Source organism: Drosophila innubila, assembly GCF_004354385.1.
Source record: "Drosophila innubila isolate TH190305 chromosome 2R unlocalized genomic scaffold, UK_Dinn_1.0 1_C_2R, whole genome shotgun sequence".
Classification (NCBI taxonomy): Eukaryota; Metazoa; Arthropoda; class Insecta; order Diptera; family Drosophilidae; genus Drosophila; species Drosophila innubila.
Window position 1 is genome coordinate 2925282 of NW_022995374.1, and position 20018 is coordinate 2945299.

The following is a 20018-nucleotide window of genomic DNA, read 5'->3' on the forward strand; positions in this document are numbered from 1 at the left end:
TATAATATCTTCATTTTACACCTTAAAACTAATTAATCACAAAAATTTACTCTTAGAAAGGAATAAATAAAAAATAATAAGTCATTTAATTTTCTCCATCATAGCTTTTAAAGCTATTTTGCTGTTTTAAAATTAAAAAACTAATTAGATCTAGATTCAAGATCTATGAGAGATAATGCAGGCATTGATTTTTTTGCAAAAAATATTAACGTGTTGATAGCCTTTGGCTACAATGCCGCACGTTTTTTTATGAATTTATGCTACAAAATAAACCATTTTTTCAAAATTACTCACTCGCTAAGGTTTCACCATGCAAAGAAACATCGATGTTAAAAATAAAACATCGGCATATCGAACAATTTTGAGAACATCGATAGTATCGATGTTACCATCGATGTGCTTGCAGCCCTACTCATAAAGTCAGACGCTACGCTATGGCAAGTTTGTTCGTATAAGTTTTATTATTTTAACATGCCAAGAGTTTGTGTTCAAGTGCTTTGCGAGTCTACTGTTATCGTTATTAAAAGCCGCAGTTTTGTGCTGGAATAAACAAATAACAAAAATTGTAATGCGAAAAACCCGCTCACAAACTCAGGCGGAAAATGCCGCTTCTACCACACAATCAACATCTTCAGCGCCAACAGCAGTAAACACATTTGATGCGACTAAATATAAGGTGAGTCTTTTATACAATGTTTCTGTTAGTACATGAATGTTTCAAAAACATTAATATTTATTATAATAAAAAACCAAACAAAAAAAAACAATTGATAAGTAAAAACAATGTGACCGCAGGCAAGCCTCGTTATGAGCGCCATCTATTGCAATATAAGCGAACATTTTGGGCAAAGACAAATATATGCTTTACAACACTGTCATCCGCCATATTTCCTCCGACAAAACAAAATTTAGTGCGATTAAAAAGATAAATGCGGGGAAATTAAAATAGCATTTTAGTTAAATATCAATCCATGATATTTGAAATTGAGCATAGTAAACATAGTATTATTAATAGCAAGCAATTGAATTAGTTAATATAATGTCACTTGCTGCGAACGCCAGTAGTTTTGCCAGTGTCGTTCAAGGTAATATATACAAATTTGGGACATGCAATTTTTGTGTCCACTGTGCGCGGTCGGTGTATCGGTCGGTGCTTTTTTTTTTTTGCAAAGAATATACATATACATATGTATGCTTACAGCCGGTCTTAATTTAATGTTTAAAGTTTGTTAGCAATTAGAAGCACATTACTTTCACTGCACATGTAGAAATGTTTTATGTACGATTTGGTATATACATACATAAATACATACATACAGACTCACATGGTAATGCATACACAATTGTCATTGTCTGCTGCATGTATATAACAATGTATGTGTGTTGTATTAGTGTGTGTGTGCTTGTGTGTGTGTATGTGCCGCTCTTTGAAACAGTTATTTTATCAGCCTCCGCCTTCGTATCCGTCGTTACATGAACTTAACTGAGTTTCAACTTAAATATGTATGTTTGTTTATAGGAATGTGAGCAGATGGTGCAGATGCTACGCGTCGTAGAGCTGCAAAAAATCTTATCGTTTCTGAACATTTCCTTCGCTGGACGAAAAAACGATCTGCAGAGTCGCATCTTATCGTTCCTGCGCACAAATCTGGAGCTGCTCGCCCCAAAGGTCCAAGAAGTTTACGCCCAATCCGTACAAGAACAAAGCACCACCCTGCAGTACATAGATCCAACCAGAATGTACTCGCACATGCAGCTGCCAAGTGTGCAGCCAAATAATGCGAGTCTCGTTGGCGTTGGTGCCGGCAATCCTGCCCAAGTGCCACCTGGTGCTGGCGGTGGTGCCGGCGGCGGCGGTGGCGGTAATCCTGCCCAGATGCAGGTGGGCGCTGGCGGTGGCCAAGGCAATATGCTGCCGTTCCTGCACACGCACAGCATGAATAGCCAGATGCCCATACATCCGGATGTACGCCTGAAAAAGCTGGCGTTTTACGATGTTTTGGGCACACTGATAAAGCCATCGACGCTGGTGCCTCGGAATACACAGCGGGTGCAGGAGGTGCCTTTCTACTTTACGTTAACGCCACAGCAGGCTACGGAGATTGCCACCAATCGTGACATACGCAACAGTTCCAAAATCGAGCACGCCATTCAGGTGCAATTGCGATTCTGTCTCGTGGAGACGTCGTGCGACCAGGAGGATTGTTTTCCGCCCAATGTTAATGTCAAAGTTAACAACAAGTTATGCCAGCTACCTGTAAGTTTATTTATGAGCGTGCAGCGATGTTTTTTTACATAAAATTGTTGCCCAAATTCGTAAACTACGCTTAATTCTTAGCTGTTTTCCTATCAATTTTAAGTATCCGCTTTTTGAGTTGAAAAATTAGGTGTTTTTAGTCCTTACATGGCCAAAAATCATGTTTTTAGGACAATTGGTCCTTTGAATCTATGTTAGTTTGAAAGTCCTGGTTTCAACAAGAGTTTTGATACCAATCTTATCAGAATCTGACTATAAATACTAAAGATATGCTTATAATTTCAACAAATTTCTATTCAGTCCATGCTTGGCCAAAAATGATGTCTTATGAACAATTGTTCCTTTTATTCTATGCACTTTTAAAAGTCCTGCTTCTAGCAAGCGTTTTGATACCAATCTAGTCTGAATCTGACTTAAAATACTAAAGATATGCTTATAATAATATGCTAAAAAATTCAAAAAATTTCTATTTAGACCATGCTTGGCCAAAAATTATGTTTTAAGGACAATTGGTCCTTTTTTTCTATAAACTTTTAAATGTTCTGCTTGTAACAAGCGTTTTGATACCAATCTTGTCAGAATCTGACTATAACTCATAAAGATATGCTTAAAATAATATGCTAAATATTTCAAAATTAATATTTTTTTCAACTCAAAAAGAGGCGGTCAGGAATTGATTTTCGAACTGTGGTTTCTAGCTGATAACATCTTAGAAAAAATCGTAGATTCACAAATTGGGTTCAGTTTTCAAGTTTTTTGCGCTTATACAAATCAATGCACCCTAATTTTTATCCTGTTCCATTTCCTTATGCATTTAATAAATGTATCTTGTATCTATAGAACGTCATTCCTACAAATCGGCCAAATGTGGAGCCAAAACGTCCGCCACGTCCGGTGAACGTTACGTCAAACGTTAAGCTGTCGCCCACAGTGACGAACACCATAATGGTGCAATGGTGTCCGGACTACACTCGCAGCTACTGCCTAGCCGTATATTTGGTGAAGAAACTCACATCCGCACAGCTGCTGCATCGAATGAAGACAAAGGGCGTTAAGCCTGCGGATTATACGCGTGCTCTGAGTAAGCTGAAAGCTTAATTCCTTTATAACTAAGGCAATTACTAATAATTTGTGTATATCTTGTATAGTCAAGGAGAAGCTGACGGAGGATGCGGACTGTGAGATAGCCACTACCATGTTGAAGGTGTCGCTTAATTGTCCACTTGGCAAAATGAAAATGTCGCTGCCGTGTCGCGCTTCAACCTGCTCGCATCTTCAGTGCTTTGATGCCAGTCTCTACCTGCAAATGAACGAACGCAAACCCACCTGGAATTGTCCAGTCTGCGATAAACCCGCCATCTACGACAATTTGGTTATCGATGGGTATGTTCTCAAGACACCCAACAAATCTTAAGGAATAAACTTTTAAATTTGTGTGTTTGTTTTATAGCTATTTCCAAGAGGTATTAGGCTCATCTCTGCTGAAAAGCGATGACACTGAGATTCAACTGCATCAAGATGGTTCATGGAGCACACCGGGACTGCGCAGTGAGACCCAGATACTGGATACACCATCAAAACCATCTAAAGTTGAGGTCATTTCGGATGATGTCGGTGGGTATTCAACAAAATTTCAAACTATTTGTTTGAGAAACTAAAATACCAACTGCGTTTTCCATTTGTGTAGAACTGATTGATGACACAAAGCCGATGAAGTCTGATTTATCGCCAGCGCCTGAGGATCAACCAACCTCGACGTCCAACAGTGAAACTGTGAGTGCTTAAAAGTAAAGATCAAGTACAGCAAAGTATAATGCAACTGCTTTCAATTCAACTCAATACAGGTTGATCTTACGCTAAGTGATTCGGATGATGATATGCCGCTGGCCAAGCGGCGTCCACCAGCCAAGCAAGCAGCTGCCACGTCCACATCCAACGGTACTGGAGCCGCTCAACGTGCCTATCCCTCATCGCAACAGCCGCAAAAAACTGGTACGTTGGATCCATTTTTGTAGAATGAAGCAAAAAAGCAACAGGGCAACAGTTGAATGTTGTTGAATATATATATTTATAAATCGCTGAATAGGTTAAAAAATAGCGCACATATAAGGCATTATCAATATCCATAGACACACACACACACACTCATTCATATGTATCCCTTACACTGCCGCTCCCAACAACAACAAAAAAAATAGGTTATAATCTCGAATTATTTTGTGGCTTATTTCCTCGCTTTGTTCTTTTGATTTGATTGCATTGGTTCCGCTAAGAACGTTTTAAACTTGAGGTGCAATTGTGAATCTTCTACAGTAAAATCTCGCTTTTGCTTAAATTGAAATACATTCTTTTACCATTAGAGGTTTAGGAGGAGAGTCCAGCACTCATCTGTAACTACAACACCAAATTATATATTTTTAAAATACATTTCTTATAGCTCTATTCAAAACCACAAATCGTCCAGAGCAACTATATACGCGCGTTGCTTCTGTTCGGAGACGGTAGGTTGTCCCGGCTGGGTTATAAGCTATAGAATTTGAACTGTATTATCTCTTACAGTAAAGCTGTTAACACGGATAGGCCGTGACATTCTGCATATGGTGGTCATTTAATAATAATGCTGTTTGATTGGTGCAATCGTTTATTTTCTTTGATTCTTTGATTTTGTTATTCCTTATGTTCAATTAAAATTATTTGTCCTTTATTGTAATTGTATTTATTTATTGTCAAGCACCATTATAAAATGTACTCTCGCATAAACAAAGAATTATTATTAATAAATTTGTAGTTAACAAATCAGTTTTCACCAAACCAAAAACAAAAAAAAGGCCTTCTGTTTCTGTCCCAAAAGCAAATGAATACGATTTTGTAGTAACTTGTAAATTTCTTTGCTCTTTCTTCCCATTCTCTAACTCTCTCACACTCTCTCTTTGACTTTTTCTCTATCTTTCAATATATATATTTAAATATATATGTATATGCTGTTCTCTTCTCTTCCCTGTGTGCTTCTTCGACTCCATCCATCGACTCTACCAAAAGATTCGCCCGAGCAATCGCCTGAAATGCACGAGCAACAACAGCAACAGCAGCAACAACAACTGCTGCTTGGTGGAGATCAGCCGTCAGCAGCGGTTCATGCCAGCCTATTGGAGTCCCTGGCTGCTGCGGTAGCGGATCAAAAGCATTTTCAACTCTTGGATCTGGCTGCAGTGGCAGCTGCTGCACCAGCAAACGCCTTCGCCTCAGCCTCAGCTCAGAATCCAAATGCGGCCCCATAGAGTCTCTCTATTTCCCTAAAAAACAAAACAAATCACAACACAAATGTAACAATTGTAAACAAATTCACACACACAACACTTACACACACCTACTTGCAGAAAGTATTATAATTTTGACCAGAACTTGTCCGTCTGTTTTTGTACAAATTAGATGCTCAGTTTTAAAGCTATCGTAGTGAAACTTGTTACAATTCCGTCCTTTTGCTGCAGGCAGTAAATTTATTGGAATTGGTCAGTTTGGATAACTATGCCAAATAGCTGTCGTAGAAACAATCAGTCAAAGATTAAGCTTTATTATAAAAAACAAAAAAATCTGTGGTTTTTTGAGATATTATCACAGATTGTGTATTTTGTAAAACCCAGTAACTGAAGATTCTTGAATTTATTCCAGAAATATGCTGAATTTAGAGGCTGTAGACCCTTGAAGCGGTCTCAGTAGATTTTATTTGTTGCAGTCATAGTTCCCGCTCCCATAATAATAATTACCTTTTTAATCCACAAATAATTTGCTTAAAATTGTATTACTGTCATATTAGTAACGTTCTGTCCAAAATTAATACACTGCAAGGTCATAAAAACCACGGCTTGCCGTTGACAATCTAAATTTCTTTTTTTACCTTTGCCTTTTGTTTAATTTTTCGTTGACTTTTTCACTTTTTCTACCCATTGTTTTCATACCAATTTCATAACGCTGACATTTAATAAGTACAACACTCATTACCCAATCTCAGAGGCTATTTTAACTCACTTTCATTGCATGTATCAAAAGCCAACGAAATTAGTTGTTTTTGTAATATCTGTGTGTGTTGCAGGGGGCGCAGTTAAGTAGCAGTTGCTGTTGCTGTTGCTGTTGAAGTTGCACATACACAAGTGGTCTATTCTTTGCTTCTTGCAACATGTTGCTGCCCGGTTGTTTCTGTTCCTACGTACAACAGGAATACTTCATATTTGTTAGCATACAGGCCTCTTCACTTAAAAAATCTGTTTGATTATGTTTGAGTTTACTTTTTATGTATTAATTTTTGTTGTGCTTGTCTTGATTTGCTTTTACACACACACACACACACACACATAGACAACAGAGAGCTTACGCTTTTTAGCCAGACTTAATTTAATTAGATACACAAAGCTACGAAACTACAACACATGATTTATTTATTGGGTTGTTAATGACGGCAACCTTTTTGTAATAGTATGTACTTTTAGATAAAAATACACACAAAAAATAAAAACAAATAGACCTATGCATTATACAATAGTTTAATATTAAACATAAATCAAATGTTAACAATTAAGCATAAAATAATTCCTATTCATATTGAAGCAAACGAGAGAAGAATCGAGCATCAATTTTAAGCTAAATATATATGGGAATAATTTAGAAACTAAGTTATCATAATCAGTTTAATGCAAAATTCATTTGCATTCGAATGTTTTTTATTCGTTTTTAAAATTAAAACAAAAAGCATTAATTTTCAGTTAATCTATAACATTACGTATGTATGTCTTTTGAAAAGAAGGTAAAAATAAAAGAAATATGCAACTGGAAAATGATTAGCAATTACATTTCTCTCAATAAAAAATAAAGCTAAAAATTATCGTATATAATAAACCGCTTCATCTTTGTAATTATTTATTTAGGCACACTTCTGGATTTCTATTTTAAGCTGATTGAAAAGTGAAACATAGGACCATATCCATTAATCAACCCAATGCACATATGTACAAAAGCAAAATTGTCTCTGCGAATGACCAAAAAAATAAATTAACCTTTGTAGATACAGTAAAAAGACACGGGCTGACGATTTTAAATTTCAATAAAATCATGAAACAATTGCATGAGGGGAATATGAATGAGTACGTAATTTTTAAGTAACTATAATCTGAAAATTAAACGTAAATATATTAAAAAAATAACAAATATCGTCTTTTATTTGCTGTGAAACAATCTGGAGTATAATCTTTAATATTAATTTACGTCATTTAAGTTTTAGTTGTAATTTTTATTTTACACTTTCATTTTCTGAGTGTATATTTCATTTTAACTAATTTCTCTTTTTCAGATGAAGGAGAAATTAACGTGGATAAAAAAGAAGTTTCTGTTATTGAACTTTCAGACTCGCCTTAAAACTTTACTAGCAACAGGCGACAAGCTCCAAAGAATTTAAGAATACTACATGAAGATTACTTTAAGTCAAACTATTGACCATTCACTTTTGCATATAAATTAGTAACTGAAAAAAGTTATGTATACATTTAAAGTTAAGTATAATTTTGCGAATAAAATACCAGTACAAAGATTACACTATTGGAATTTTCAAATCACAATTCGGCTTGTCCGTTACAAAATACCAGCAATCAGCTGTTCGTCTAATGCTGCCAGTCATTTAAGTATTTCTTTGCAATCGGTTGGCAGCTCGGCTGTCAGTGTGACCAAAATATAAGTTTCATATATTTTGTCAGGCGCTTTTCAACCGAGTTGGCAGCATCGCAATTTCATATATTTTTTCAGGTGCTTTTCAACCAAGTTGGCAGCGCTGCAGTGCTTAGACCTTTATTTTACTGTGTGACCTTTCACAAAGCTCGGCCTTAATATGTCTCAGAAGCCCACTTTATATTACGCGCTCTTTAGTCCTCCCGCAAGAGCCTGCATTATAACTGCAAAGCTTATTGGACTGGAATTGGAACTTATGTGAGTCGCTCATCATTTCAATTTCGAATAATTTTGCCATTTAAATGTATTTAAAACAGAGCCGTTGACTTTTCAAAAAAGGAGCACTTGAGCTCGGAGTTCTTAAAGGTGAGATTATTTATGTAATTGAGTAGATTTAATTATTTAATATTTTGTCTACAGCTTAATCCACAGCATCAGATTCCCGTGTTCGTCGACACGGACGGAGAGGTGTACGTGGACAGGTGAATAATTTTCTAAACTCGTTCGGACAGAGCTTTTAATTAATGTACTAAACAGTCATGCCATTATTTGCTTCATGGTGGCCAAGTATGCTAAAACCGATCAGCTATATTCCAAAGATTTGAAGCGTCGTGCCCACATCGATCATCGCATGCACTTCGAGAGTGGCGTACTCTTCCAGGTGATCAAGGACATTGTGGCCCGTAACATCTATGGTGGCGAAGCGGAGTTCAATGCACGCTCTGTGGAACTATGCCATAATGCTTATGCCTCCTTGGAGCATTTTCTAGAGCAGGGCAGCTTTGTGGTTGGCCAGGAGCTGAGTGTGGCCGATGTCTCCATACACACGACACTCATAACACTGGACTTGCTGGTGCCCGTGGATCAGGAGAAGTATCCGCAAATTAACGCCTGGCTGGAGCGCATGAAGCAACTACTGCCGGACTATAAGGAGATTAATCTTAAGGGTGCTCAGGCTCTGCAGCAGCGTATTCTCAACTGTATGGCGGAGCACAAGGCCAAATTGAAAAATTAAACTCACACATATGTATATATTTTAAATTTGAATTTATTTGTTTATATAAGCTAACTGGATTAAATTCTGGCTACGCTAAATTCTCATGTGTCTTTTGATTTGGAAGTCCAATGTAGTTTTTTTTTTATTTGATTTTTGTGAAATAGTCGCAATTTGTTGATAAGCCGCTAATAGTTGATTTAACACAAGAGTTTTGCTTTCGAACCGGCCTTTGAACTATGTATAACTAGAATATGACGTACATATTTATATATAATATTGTATATTTTGTATGTATAATAATATTTAAGGTTTTGTCTGATATCATTTTGCAGGTGTGACTTGCCTACTCCTATGCCTAGCTATATTTATATATACAACACAATCATAAACCTAATCACACTTATTTTGGTATACTTTCAAGCGAACTAAACTCCTTTTCTTTATCTATTTTTTTTTTTTTTTTGTTATAATTAATCAAAGGTCGTCCAATTATTCATGCCCTTGCCACCGCCAGCAGCTGCAGTTAGAGCTGGCGTTGTTGTTGTGCTGCTGTTTGGAGTTGTCGCTGTGTTTACATTCAAGGAGAACTGGTCAAGTCCGTATTTGCGCAACAGCTCAAAGTCATCATCCGGTTTGCGTTGTAACGGAGTTACACGGCTTGTGACAGCCGCCACAGTGGCCATATGCTTGGGAGCAAAATAAGGATACAGCGGATTGTTGACACTGTTTTGGGCCTGCATGACGACGCTGCTGTTGACGCCGGCGGGAAGTGTGCTGGACTTGGATTTGTGGCTGATAAAGGATTTCCCTCCCAGCGGCGGCAGTGGTCGCGCATTCTGATTCAGCGGATCAAAGTCCTCCAGATCGAAGCTAGTGTTGTTGCTATCGTCCAGCGATATCAGATCGTTCATGCTGTCCTCCGGCTGCGGTTGTGCGCTGCTGTTGCTGCGCGGTGACTGTGCAAAGAAGAGAGAGAGAAGAAATTGTGATAAGTTGGATTTGGAGTAAATTCTGGAGAGAGCTACTAAATGGCAGGCAGATAAAAGCGGTTTAGTGAATGCACTGCAAGGCAACTACAGGGACTACAGATAGATATACAAGTGGAGCAAGATGTGTTAGTATGTGTGTGTGTGGGTGTGGAACCGCAACCAGGTGGGACGTTCTTAGTTAACTAGACGCGCTGCTTGTTGTACCTCTCTTTTGGCCCGCGGCGTTGGTATCGGCGCCGACTCGGAGCCCATTGGCGAGGAGACATTCAGCTGGGAGAACCTCGAAGCTGCCGTTACAAACGAAGCGCCCGACGAGCAGGACGACGACGCAGACGAAGTTGTTGATCCTGACGAGTTGTTTGAGCCACGCAATGAATCATTCGGATTCGGATGCGGCTGCGGATGCGGCTCATCATCCTGCCAGCAATTACGTTCCAGTCGATTAATGCCAGCACTAACTGCTGCCGCTGTGGCAGCCACCACAGCATTGGCGCTGCACTGACGCCGCGGCGGTATTGGCGGCGATTGCATATCCGGCGGATTGTCAAAGCTCGAGTCCGTTGTGGCCAGTGCCCGCGAAGACTTGGTGGGCGTGGAAGTGTGACGCGGCTTGGACTCCACGTTGGCGTTGGAGTTGGGCGCATACGGATGATTGTAGTAGGAGGCGGGCTGCGTGGGCGGCGGAGGACGTGCGGGCGCTGCTCCATTTGCTCCTGCTGCGAGACGCAAGCGTGTGCTCTGGTGTTCGGCATTTGGTTTAAGCTGCTTTCGGTGGCGGTGATTTGTTGGTTGGTGGTGTTTTTTGGTGGTGCAATTTATTGAGTAGATGAGGCAAACAATCAACACAATAGACAGACAGACACACAAGAGACATGAGACGAGCGACAACAACACAGAAAACACATGAAAAAGTCAATGAAAAGAATGAACGAAAACATCAATTCAACAACAAGTACAACAATGATATACACACATACATATATGGGCAATTCCACAGAAATGTCAACTTAAAATTAATCAAAAAACTCACATCTTGTGACATTTTTCTAGCAGAAACATTTTCAAGTTACTTATTTAAACATTTTACACATAAATTTGTGCATTAGTTTGTGCATAGCGACTGCATCTTTGAAAAAATTAAGTTTTTGTACTGCCAATATTTAACTTCCCAAATGGAGTGTTTGTATTATAATAATTTTTGGACAAGATTTATCTTTTAGGAACAAAAAGGTAATAAAAATGCAAAGAAAACACTTCAATTCTAGTAATTAAGGTTCTAAAAAAGTTGAAAAATAATTCATATGAAGCAAACAAACAAGATAAAAAACATGGTAGAACAAAATGTAACGTGCGAACGTTATTAAAGTCAAATAAAAAATAAACTACTGAATATTTTTGAATTAAATAAAAGACATTATTAAGTTGCATCAATGCATAACATTCTTAAACTAATTTCATTTAAATATTGCCTCAGGTTTCGCTGAAATCAGTGTTTGAACTGTACGACTTCTGTTTTGTGTCGCATGCGAACGCCTTGGTATTTTTTGAATATCTTGAAAACGAAGCATTGATCAATATCAATATTAACAGCAATTAGAGTTCTAATCAATAGCTACAAGTTTCGCCTTTTGTCAAAATTCAATCGCATTCGACATAAGAGAATTGCCCATATATAGAGATATTGAGAGATGAGAGACATTAAGCAATAAATGTGGCACAATCAGGCGAAGCGACGTCGTGACGTAACGTGACATGACGTGACGTTAGAGCTGCAGCCGACTCTCGTATGCACGCACCATGCTACTTACGCTGCGATCAACGGCGGGCGTCTTAAAGAGCGGATGATTCTGCAGCTCCTGCGACAGATTCATCTCCGATGAGCAGATCGAGCTGGCCGAGCTAACAGCCGGAGACGCACCCACCACATGATGATCATGATTGGGACGCAGCGCATAACCATTTGCCGGAATGTGACTGCTCGAGCTGGACATGGCCAGCGAGACGGGAGCACCAGCACGACGAGCTGGCGCTGCATGCAATGGCAGTGATGATTGCACCCTGGGGTTAGAAATGCCATTCACAATGATCTCCGCCTCCATTTGCCGCTTGCCGCAAACCGGTGAACTTGGCGCCGAACGGTGTGTAACCTTCCGGCCGTACACAGAGCCGTTGCTGCTGCCGTCCGGACGATCCGAGTGCTGTGGCGAGCCCAGGCCAAAGTGGAATTGTTGATTGGGATGCTGAGTGCCGTTGTCACGCCACTTCTTGTAGGCGGTCTTAACGCCACGTGAGCTCTCCTTGACCTTAAGTTGGAATATTGGAATAAACAGAGATTTGTGAGCGACACCAAGTCATAGGATTCAAAGGCGCACAGATAAATATGAGCTCGTTTCAGAAACTATGAACTTGGTACGAGTAAATCAAGCAAACCACTCACCGATTTGACGGCAGACTTAACAGCTGGATTAGTCTGCAAAAGTTAGGCGCATATATTTTGATAATACAGTGATACAGTAATACAGTAGATAGGATCGATTCAAAGCCAGAAGCACAACGTGATTTGAGTATCCCAGTAGCATATGAAAGAGACACGATTCACGCGACGAAACAACATATTAATGAGATATGAGATAGCGGCAATTCAACAAAATTACATGTAACTACTGCTTAAATGTTAAATGACAATGCTGATAAATAATAATGACTGATTAGTGCAATGAGGCTTGAAAACGTTGAGTTGATGTTGTCTTCATAATGATTTCAATTCAAGGTTGTACAAATTATATAAAGATTTGTGGTTGGATTAGTACAGTTTATAGTGTATATAGTCTGGATGATAATGATGATAATGAATCCCCCCTGTGATCAAGTTTCATTCATTATGTATATAAATGTCTAACATTTTTTGTATCTTCAATTAAGAAGTTCTTTAAAAATTTAGATTTACATAAAACCATAATCAAATTTACATAAAATTAAAATAATTTGAAATTTTTAAAAAATATATTTTTTAAATATTAAAGTTAATGGCGCGCTTTTACTTTTAGCAGCTTTTAGCATTAGACATGTTAGGCATAAGGAATGAGCTCAGGATTAGACAATCTTAAAAAAAAACATAGAACTACATAAAAAAAAATTCTAACGTAAAAATAAAAAAAGAAACAAAAAAACAATAAAACTTGTGTAAAACAAATTAAAATGTTTAGTTTTGACGTGAATAAAAGAATTATGTGCAATTGTTGGTTAAGAGAGAAGTGAGCAAGAATAAATCAATAAAACTAACATTTTTATGTAAAAAGGTGTTTTGTGTGTGTGTGGAAATTCTACTCGTATTTTTTTTGGTGATGGACGGATGGCATTCAGTTTAAATATAGTTCTTGGCAAACACTTGCGAAACACTGCGCTTTCCCAAATAATACTGCGAAATAAATCAATCGAAATAAATTAAAGATAATATTGTTGTTGATCATAATTAAATCAGAAGCGTTGTAACAATTCTTAAAATTACGGCACAACATTTATCGGGAAAATTGTAGAGGGACAGCGCAGGGAAATTCTCTCCATGTATGCTCTCCAAACCAAAAATAGATATATATTCAGATACACATAAGAGGTATATATATATATACAATATGACCCAAGAAAGTAGCACAACTAAAAGTGGGATATGGAGTGGTATGGTTTTTGGATGTTGGAATTGCTCTATGAGTGGGGTTAAGGCAACAGAGATACCAACTAAGGCCAAAGCAAAGGCTAAGAGAAAGGTTGCATCTTCTTTAAGGCTCACCTTGTCCTTCATATGCTTTAGGAAGACGTAGTTACGTCCACGTTTCTTCATCTTTTCCGCATAACGCACGGTTTCCAGCTCGAATTCATCGGAGAAACCCAATCCGCTGTTCAGCATCTTCAGTCGATCGTCAACAAATTGCGCAAAGATTTGCAGCTCCATCATTTTGGTAAGAAATGGACGCAAATGTGCGGGACGAGATTCAATGAATTTGTCGTGATTGAACGTCTTGCAGGTGTCGTGAAACTCAACAGCATCCCGATAGCCGCCAATCAGTTGAACGAGTGCACCCAGAAATATCTTCGAGATACGATCTCCAATGAGAACCTGTGTGGGATTCAGGTATTTCTTAAGCTGTGACACAATCTCTGGCGGCAGTGAGCGCACATCATCAAAGGGACTTTCAAACAGCTTCGTATCACAGTTTAAGATCACAACATCGCCCAGCTCATCGGCGGAAGCCTGCAATGAAATGCCAAATTAAATTGATGATAACAATATCTCTTATCATATCATATACCAATGTGACTTACAGTATCAAGCACTGGCTTTGGCACACCAATTAAATATGGCATGGGTGCGCCCAAGACATCCTTAAATTCCCAGGGTAGCACCGGAATAAATACGTGCTGCCAGACCATTGGATAGAGGAATGCATTGGCTGCTTGAATGCAAGAGGAGAGCCTATCCAGATGGCTGGATGTGAATATAATTCGACGTTCGGCGAGCATGGCAGCAAACACGCAAATCATCCCCTTGGAATCCACAAAATTGTAATACAGATTGAGGTTATGCTGCAATGAAATTAGCCATTAATTAATTTATTCAATTAACTGCATTTCATCAGGGATGGTAAATAATGATTATTTTGTTTTCTTTTTTTCTAGTAACTTTCGTTCCAAAGCAACTATTTCAGTTTTCTTCTTTCGGTATCGGTATCAGTAACGGAACACCAAATCAATTTTTAAACATTTTAAAATGACAAGGTGTCGATTCATAATAATTATGACATCGAAGTAAATATCTAAAAATATTTAATAATAAATTTTTTTTACGAATTTAATAAATTTAAGTGCAAAATGAATTAAAATGCCAAATCATGAACAAAACGACATTGCGCTTGAAAATCGGTTAGTTTTTGATGAAGTTATGATAGATCGAAGTTTTTGAAAAAATGTCAAGGGGTAGGTATGGAAAATTGAATGATAGATGGCTTAGTGTGGAAAAAATATTAAATTTTCTAGATAATACAAATTTAAATGCAGAATCATTTAAGAGGTCAAACCATGATCAAAATGACATTCCGCTTGAAAATCGGTTGAGTTTTGACAAAGTTATGAGAGAAGGAAATTTTTGAAAAAATGACAAGGGGTAGGTATGGAAAATTGGATGATAGATGGCTTAGTGTCGAAAAAATATCAAATTTTCTAGATGATAAAAATTTAAATGCAGAATCATTTTAGAGGCAAAATAATGAGCAAAATGACATACCGCTTGAAAATCGGTTGAGTATTGACAAAGTTATGACAGTTTTAAGTTTGTCAGACCTTGGATCTATTCACTTTACAAGTCAAAATTTTTGTTCAATTTCACCTTTAGCATCGAAATCGAATCTTGGTCGAAAATAATAAAATTTTCAAAATTAACAAAATTTGAATGCAGAATGAATTTAGAGTCCAAACCATTATCAAAATGGCAATCTGATTGAAAATCGGGGCAGATTTCGTCAAGTTATGACAGTTGGAACCGTACCGGTACCGTATCGATACTAAAAATGAAACGGTTAGCTTCGGTTAATGGTTCCGATACCGGTTATGGTGTTATTCCCTGATAATATAATGCATATTTCTTGAGTATTATAATAAAACTTATAATGATTACAGTCCCTGCTTTTTATACATTTCCGACTTACATTTTCTGGTATGCTGGGCAGCTGAAACTGCAGCGGACGTTCGAATGTAAAATGCTGCAATCGAATTTAGAAATGTAAGAGTTGTTCAATTTCAAATTGATTATATTTCGAGAATCTTACGCTCTGTCCGCTGTTATAGAATACCGTTAGACTGCCGCCCGAATCGGGCACGCCTCTGTTGTAGGCCTCCGAGAGGAAGGTGCGAAATCCATTTCGATCAGTTCGTCTCAGCTCGGCCAACACGATCAATAGCTTGAGGAAGGTATCATGCCAGGGCAGATAGGTGATCAGCACCATCGCCGTATCCGTCTTGGGATCGTGACGACAGAAGCCGAATCGCCATTTCGAATCGCCGGTGGTATGCACAAAGGAATAGGATTGCACTGAGTCCCTGTTGAAAGAACCACAAATTTAGATAAGAAGATTATAATATCAAAGATGATTCTATACAAATATCTAATGTGTTTACTAATTGAATAATCATTAAGCAGATGTATGCATATAATATATTGCTTTTATAATTCAATTTAATTTCAGTGACTTTTGAACCTTTTGTGGACGATAAGAATTTGCAATTTAAGACTAATTTAATTTCAAAACATTTGGTATATGACATATAATTTTTTTAAACGAATTTAAAAATCTTTGAATGCAGAATGTATTTAGAGGCTAAAACATGATCAAAATGGCATTCCGCTTGAAAATCGGTTTAGTTTGAATCAAGTTATGACAGTTTGAAGTTGGTCAATTTCACATGATTTTTTACAAAAAAATGAAAGGTCTCAGAACCAAGTTTAAAGTGTTGTTTTATACTAATTACGATATAAGGAGTTGATTTAAAGTGAAAACTTGAGATTTAAAATTTTTAATTTTCGAAATTTCAAAGGGGGGACCCTTAGCATCGAAATCGAATCGTGGTCGAAAATAATTAAATTTTCTAAATGAACATAAATTGAATACAGAATGAATTTAGAGCCCAAATCATGATCAAAATGACATTTCGCTTGAAAATCTATTCAGTTTTGATCAAGTTATGACAGTTGGAAGTTGGACAACTCTTTGACCTAGCAACTTTACGAATTTTCATTCGGTTACGGTGTCAGTTCCGGTACTAAAAATGAAACGGTTAGTTTCGGTTAACGATTCCGGTTCCGGTGTTATTCCCTGATTATTAATATATATAGCGAATATATAACGCATTAAAACGATTTATTCCTTATCATAAAGGTCCAATAATCAATATGTAATTAATAGATTTTTAAAATTAGCAATTGCGTATACGCTACGTTAAGCCCATTTGTGGTCAGGATTGGCCAATAATATACAATTCTGAGAACGATATAAAGATTATTAAAGAGCATCCGGTCGGCAGCGATCGGCACGAATCTTATGACCTTGAGAGCAACATGCTCTTTTTTTATGAAATGCTTCATCGCATCTGTGTATAATACATACAATACACATGTAAGTTTCTATATATGTATTTGTTTATACAAACAAGTATGATGAAAATCAGACAATTATATTTATGAAGATATTCGACTTTGGGTCTGTCCATTGAGGCGGAAAGTTGATGGGCCGATCTTCTCTTTATTTGCCTCTTAATCCACATTATCATTTAACTGATTTATTTAACAATAAAATCTACAGATTATGTGGTATTCAATCAAAAATCGAAACACTTAATTATATTAAAAAATATATTCATAAACTGAATATAAATGTATAAATCTTGGATGAGGTTTCAGTGAGTTGTTTTGTGAGAAGTTTGTTATGCTAATGAGTCGTTTTAATATGTGGAAATCAACAATTAGCAATTTAAATAACGCATAATTTGCAACAACAAAATCAACAAAAACAACAAAATATTTACTCCCACTGAGTTCGCTTTCAATGCGATGCGACGCGTCTTTTGACCTCGATTTGAAGCTTTTTTTTTACATTTCCTTTTACTCTTTCGCATTTCGCGGGCATTTTTTTATTGTTGTTGTCTTTGCAGGCAACGAAATGAAACGGATTACGTAAAGTCGTTAGATGCGCGCATTTATTTAATAAAAAAAAATAAAATATGCAAAGCAGGCAAGCGACAAAATCACAACGTGCGATGTTTATGCGGGCAATGGCAAATTGGACAAGGAAGTGGTGGAGAGGAGGGTAGGGTAGGTGGAGCGGCATATAAGCTTAACATGTCGGTGCATTGACATTGCCGATAAAAGTTAATTACAACAATGCTAGCTAACAAGAGAGAGACAGAGAGAGATAGAGTCCGAGGGAATCACACATTCAATGATTTGTAACTGCCACAGAGAGAGAGAGAGAGAGAGAGAATTGTAAATACATATGGGTAATCTTGTTAATTTTATATTATTATTTGATTATTTTGAAATCAAAGAATTTTCGATTGTAATATTTCTACTACTTATTTTGTGAACCGAAACCTAAAAAAAAACCCCCGATAACCGTTACGAAAGCAGTAAATAAAGATTTTCCGTAACCGATAACCGAATACGAAATCAAACATAACCGAAACCCTAATTAAAACCGATATTCGACTAGGTTTGACACTCTGGACCTTATAATTTATCTTTTATTCTTTTTTTTTTTTAATATTTACAACCAATGAATATCATTAATTATTTTCAATTACAAAATAGAAATAGATTTTCTTTTACAAAGTAAAATATATAAATTTTAAATGTGATCAAAACCATTTCTTGACCAACTGGACATATTTGATGGGCTCATTTAATATGGTGCAATTGTCGTAATCATATCTTTACTTGAAATTATTATTAATTAAACTTGGCACTAGCACAACACATGTTAACAAACAGTCAACAACATTTAAGAATTTCGCGTTCGAAAATCATGTTTATCAGTTGTTGTTGTTGTTGTTGACCAGCGATAACATGATGGTATTGGGTGCGAGGGAAACTAAAGACAACTTGTTGCAAACTTTTAAGCAGCTGCACAGATAAACCAGAAATGTTTTCGGCGTGACTAACAAAACACTCACAAAAGACAATTCAATTGACGTAAGTATGTGTGTGTGCACGTATGTATATGTAAGCGATACAGTAACCAGAGTGGGGAAATATTTACTATAAAAAAAAAAGAAAACAATAAGCGTAAAGTGCGAAAATGAATTGCGTTCAACAAAATGCGAATGAAATAATCCACAATACCCATACAAACTGGCGTACACGTAAACAAAACATAAAACTAAACAACAGGTTATACAATTCATGGACAAGCTTGCAGTGGTCGCTGCCGCTGCCTCTGCTGACGCCGCTGCCATGATTCATCAGCGTCGTTGTCGACCATTCACCCAGTCAGACAGTAAATATTAAACTGAACATCAAACGGTTGTTAGTTCTACTTGTTATTATGGTTTGTCTATATGACTAACGTACTTAGAATAACCGGAAACAAATACATATGCACACACTCACACATTGGCATACTATACGCACCTTTCGAGATCACAGGGAAACGCAAACGACGGAATGCCGGCGATCACCTCCTTATCGCGAAAGCCCTCTGGGAAGCTTTCGATAATGACGCCAGGGGGCGTTGCAGCGCCTCTTCCATTTCGACATATGCTGCCCCGATCGATGCCGCGTGTGGGTTTAAGTTCGCACCAAAACTCAAAGAGTTTCTTCACGTCGTTTCTGCCAAACAACACAAAATACAATAACTATTATTTTAGTATATAAGATAGACAGAAAAAAGTGACTGATGTAACTGATGTAAATTTCACTGCTTAGCCAAGCGTAACGCCCACTGTAGACGAGTATTTTTGGATGGAAATCTCGTGAGCAGACAAATAAATATACTCACTTAATACGTGAATCCATTTGGATGTGATTTTGCTTGCTTTCTAGCACATGCTTCAATCAAATTGATGTGTTGATTTATTTTATGCTACCTCAATCTGCTATTTTTATATGTTACACTTTTAATTTGATTTGTATTGTCACTAGTAGCAGCAGCCCGCATAAACATACACAGGCGGCTGTTCACTTGGCACTCTTCCCCTCTCTTGCTCTTGCTATTGCTCTTTCTCTTGCTCTTTGTCGATTCACGATTTGGATTCGCGACGTCATTGAATCATATCTTTCATTGTTTTTTTCTGTCGTTATTGCTTATGAAATTTTTGCAAATGCTTAAAGTCCACTGCACATTAAATTCTGGGCATCTTATTTGGCCCCAATTATTAATAATACACTTAGCACATTTAGTCTTATGCAAAATTATCAAACAAAAACAATTTACACGAAAAAACACCAATAACGCAGCGACGCAAACGACCGACCCCGACAGCAACTGCACTTGTACTCGATGCCTACTCGATAACCGACTGT

The 20018-nt window shown here is 37.3% G+C and overlaps 3 protein-coding genes across 14 annotated transcripts; 2 read left to right on the top strand and 1 right to left on the bottom strand.

The window, feature by feature from the left end:
- The first annotated feature begins 417 nt into the window (after positions 1 to 417).
- Positions 418 to 7838, top strand: LOC117784325 (E3 SUMO-protein ligase PIAS1). Of its 7 annotated transcripts, none has more exons than XR_004617413.1 (9): positions 421 to 676; positions 1520 to 2257; positions 3098 to 3338; positions 3406 to 3640; positions 3708 to 3871; positions 3945 to 4030; positions 4102 to 4249; positions 7177 to 7392; positions 7599 to 7838. XR_004617413.1 is itself a non-coding variant. In XM_034622027.1 (9 exons), the coding sequence occupies exons 1-9, from the start codon at positions 569 to 571 to the stop codon at positions 4842 to 4844; spliced, it is 1812 nt and encodes a 603-aa protein (XP_034477918.1). In that variant the 5' UTR covers positions 421 to 568; the 3' UTR covers positions 4845 to 7147. The 7 variants fall into 7 exon arrangements, 6 of the variants coding, with proteins under 6 accessions (XP_034477924.1, XP_034477918.1, XP_034477921.1 ...); XM_034622027.1 differs by lacking the exons at positions 7177 to 7392; positions 7599 to 7838 and adding exons at positions 4695 to 4758; positions 4817 to 7147; XM_034622032.1 differs by lacking the exons at positions 421 to 676; positions 7177 to 7392; positions 7599 to 7838 and adding exons at positions 898 to 1085; positions 4695 to 4758; positions 4817 to 7147.
- A 231-nt stretch (positions 7839 to 8069) lies between these two features.
- LOC117783115 (glutathione S-transferase 1) lies at positions 8070 to 9064 on the top strand. The gene is made up of 4 exons (XM_034620323.1): positions 8070 to 8227; positions 8287 to 8335; positions 8390 to 8451; positions 8507 to 9064. Exons 1-4 carry the CDS (start codon positions 8130 to 8132, stop codon positions 8982 to 8984), a joined length of 687 nt encoding a protein of 228 aa, XP_034476214.1. The 5' UTR covers positions 8070 to 8129; the 3' UTR covers positions 8985 to 9064.
- Positions 9000 to 20011, bottom strand: LOC117783113 (DENN domain-containing protein 1A). 6 transcript variants are annotated; one of them, XM_034620317.1, is made up of 10 exons: positions 19495 to 20011; positions 19128 to 19325; positions 15775 to 16045; positions 15655 to 15708; positions 14276 to 14536; positions 13743 to 14204; positions 12393 to 12425; positions 11764 to 12258; positions 10160 to 10717; positions 9000 to 9922 (listed from the first exon to the last, which is right to left on the bottom strand). In XM_034620317.1, the coding sequence occupies exons 1-10, from the start codon at positions 19509 to 19511 to the stop codon at positions 9437 to 9439; spliced, it is 2835 nt and encodes a 944-aa protein (XP_034476208.1). In that variant the 5' UTR covers positions 19512 to 20011; the 3' UTR covers positions 9000 to 9436. The 6 variants fall into 6 exon arrangements, with proteins under 6 accessions (XP_034476208.1, XP_034476209.1, XP_034476211.1 ...); XM_034620318.1 differs by lacking the exon at positions 12393 to 12425; XM_034620320.1 differs by lacking the exon at positions 10160 to 10717.
- Positions 20012 to 20018: the final 7 nt, after the last annotated feature.

Coding starts and splice junctions, on each gene's coding strand:
- LOC117784325 (XM_034622033.1), top strand. CDS start 569: ATGCGAAAAACCCGCTCACAAACTCAGGCGGAAAATGCCGCTTCTACC. Junction 677..1,519: donor TTGATGCGACTAAATATAAG/GTGAGTCTTTTA, acceptor GTTTGTTTATAG/GAATGTGAGCAGATGGTGCA. Junction 4,031..4,101: donor CGACGTCCAACAGTGAAACT/GTGAGTGCTTAA, acceptor AACTCAATACAG/GTTGATCTTACGCTAAGTGA.
- LOC117783115 (XM_034620323.1), top strand. CDS start 8,130: ATGTCTCAGAAGCCCACTTTATATTACGCGCTCTTTAGTCCTCCCGCA. Junction 8,228..8,286: donor GGACTGGAATTGGAACTTAT/GTGAGTCGCTCA, acceptor TATTTAAAACAG/AGCCGTTGACTTTTCAAAAA. Junction 8,452..8,506: donor GGAGAGGTGTACGTGGACAG/GTGAATAATTTT, acceptor TGTACTAAACAG/TCATGCCATTATTTGCTTCA.
- LOC117783113 (XM_034620317.1), bottom strand. Junction 14,537..15,654: donor TGCCCAGCATACCAGAAAAT/GTAAGTCGGAAA, acceptor ATTTCATTGCAG/CATAACCTCAATCTGTATTA. Junction 10,718..11,763: donor CGCCCGCCGTTGATCGCAGC/GTAAGTAGCATG, acceptor CACCGAAAGCAG/CTTAAACCAAATGCCGAACA.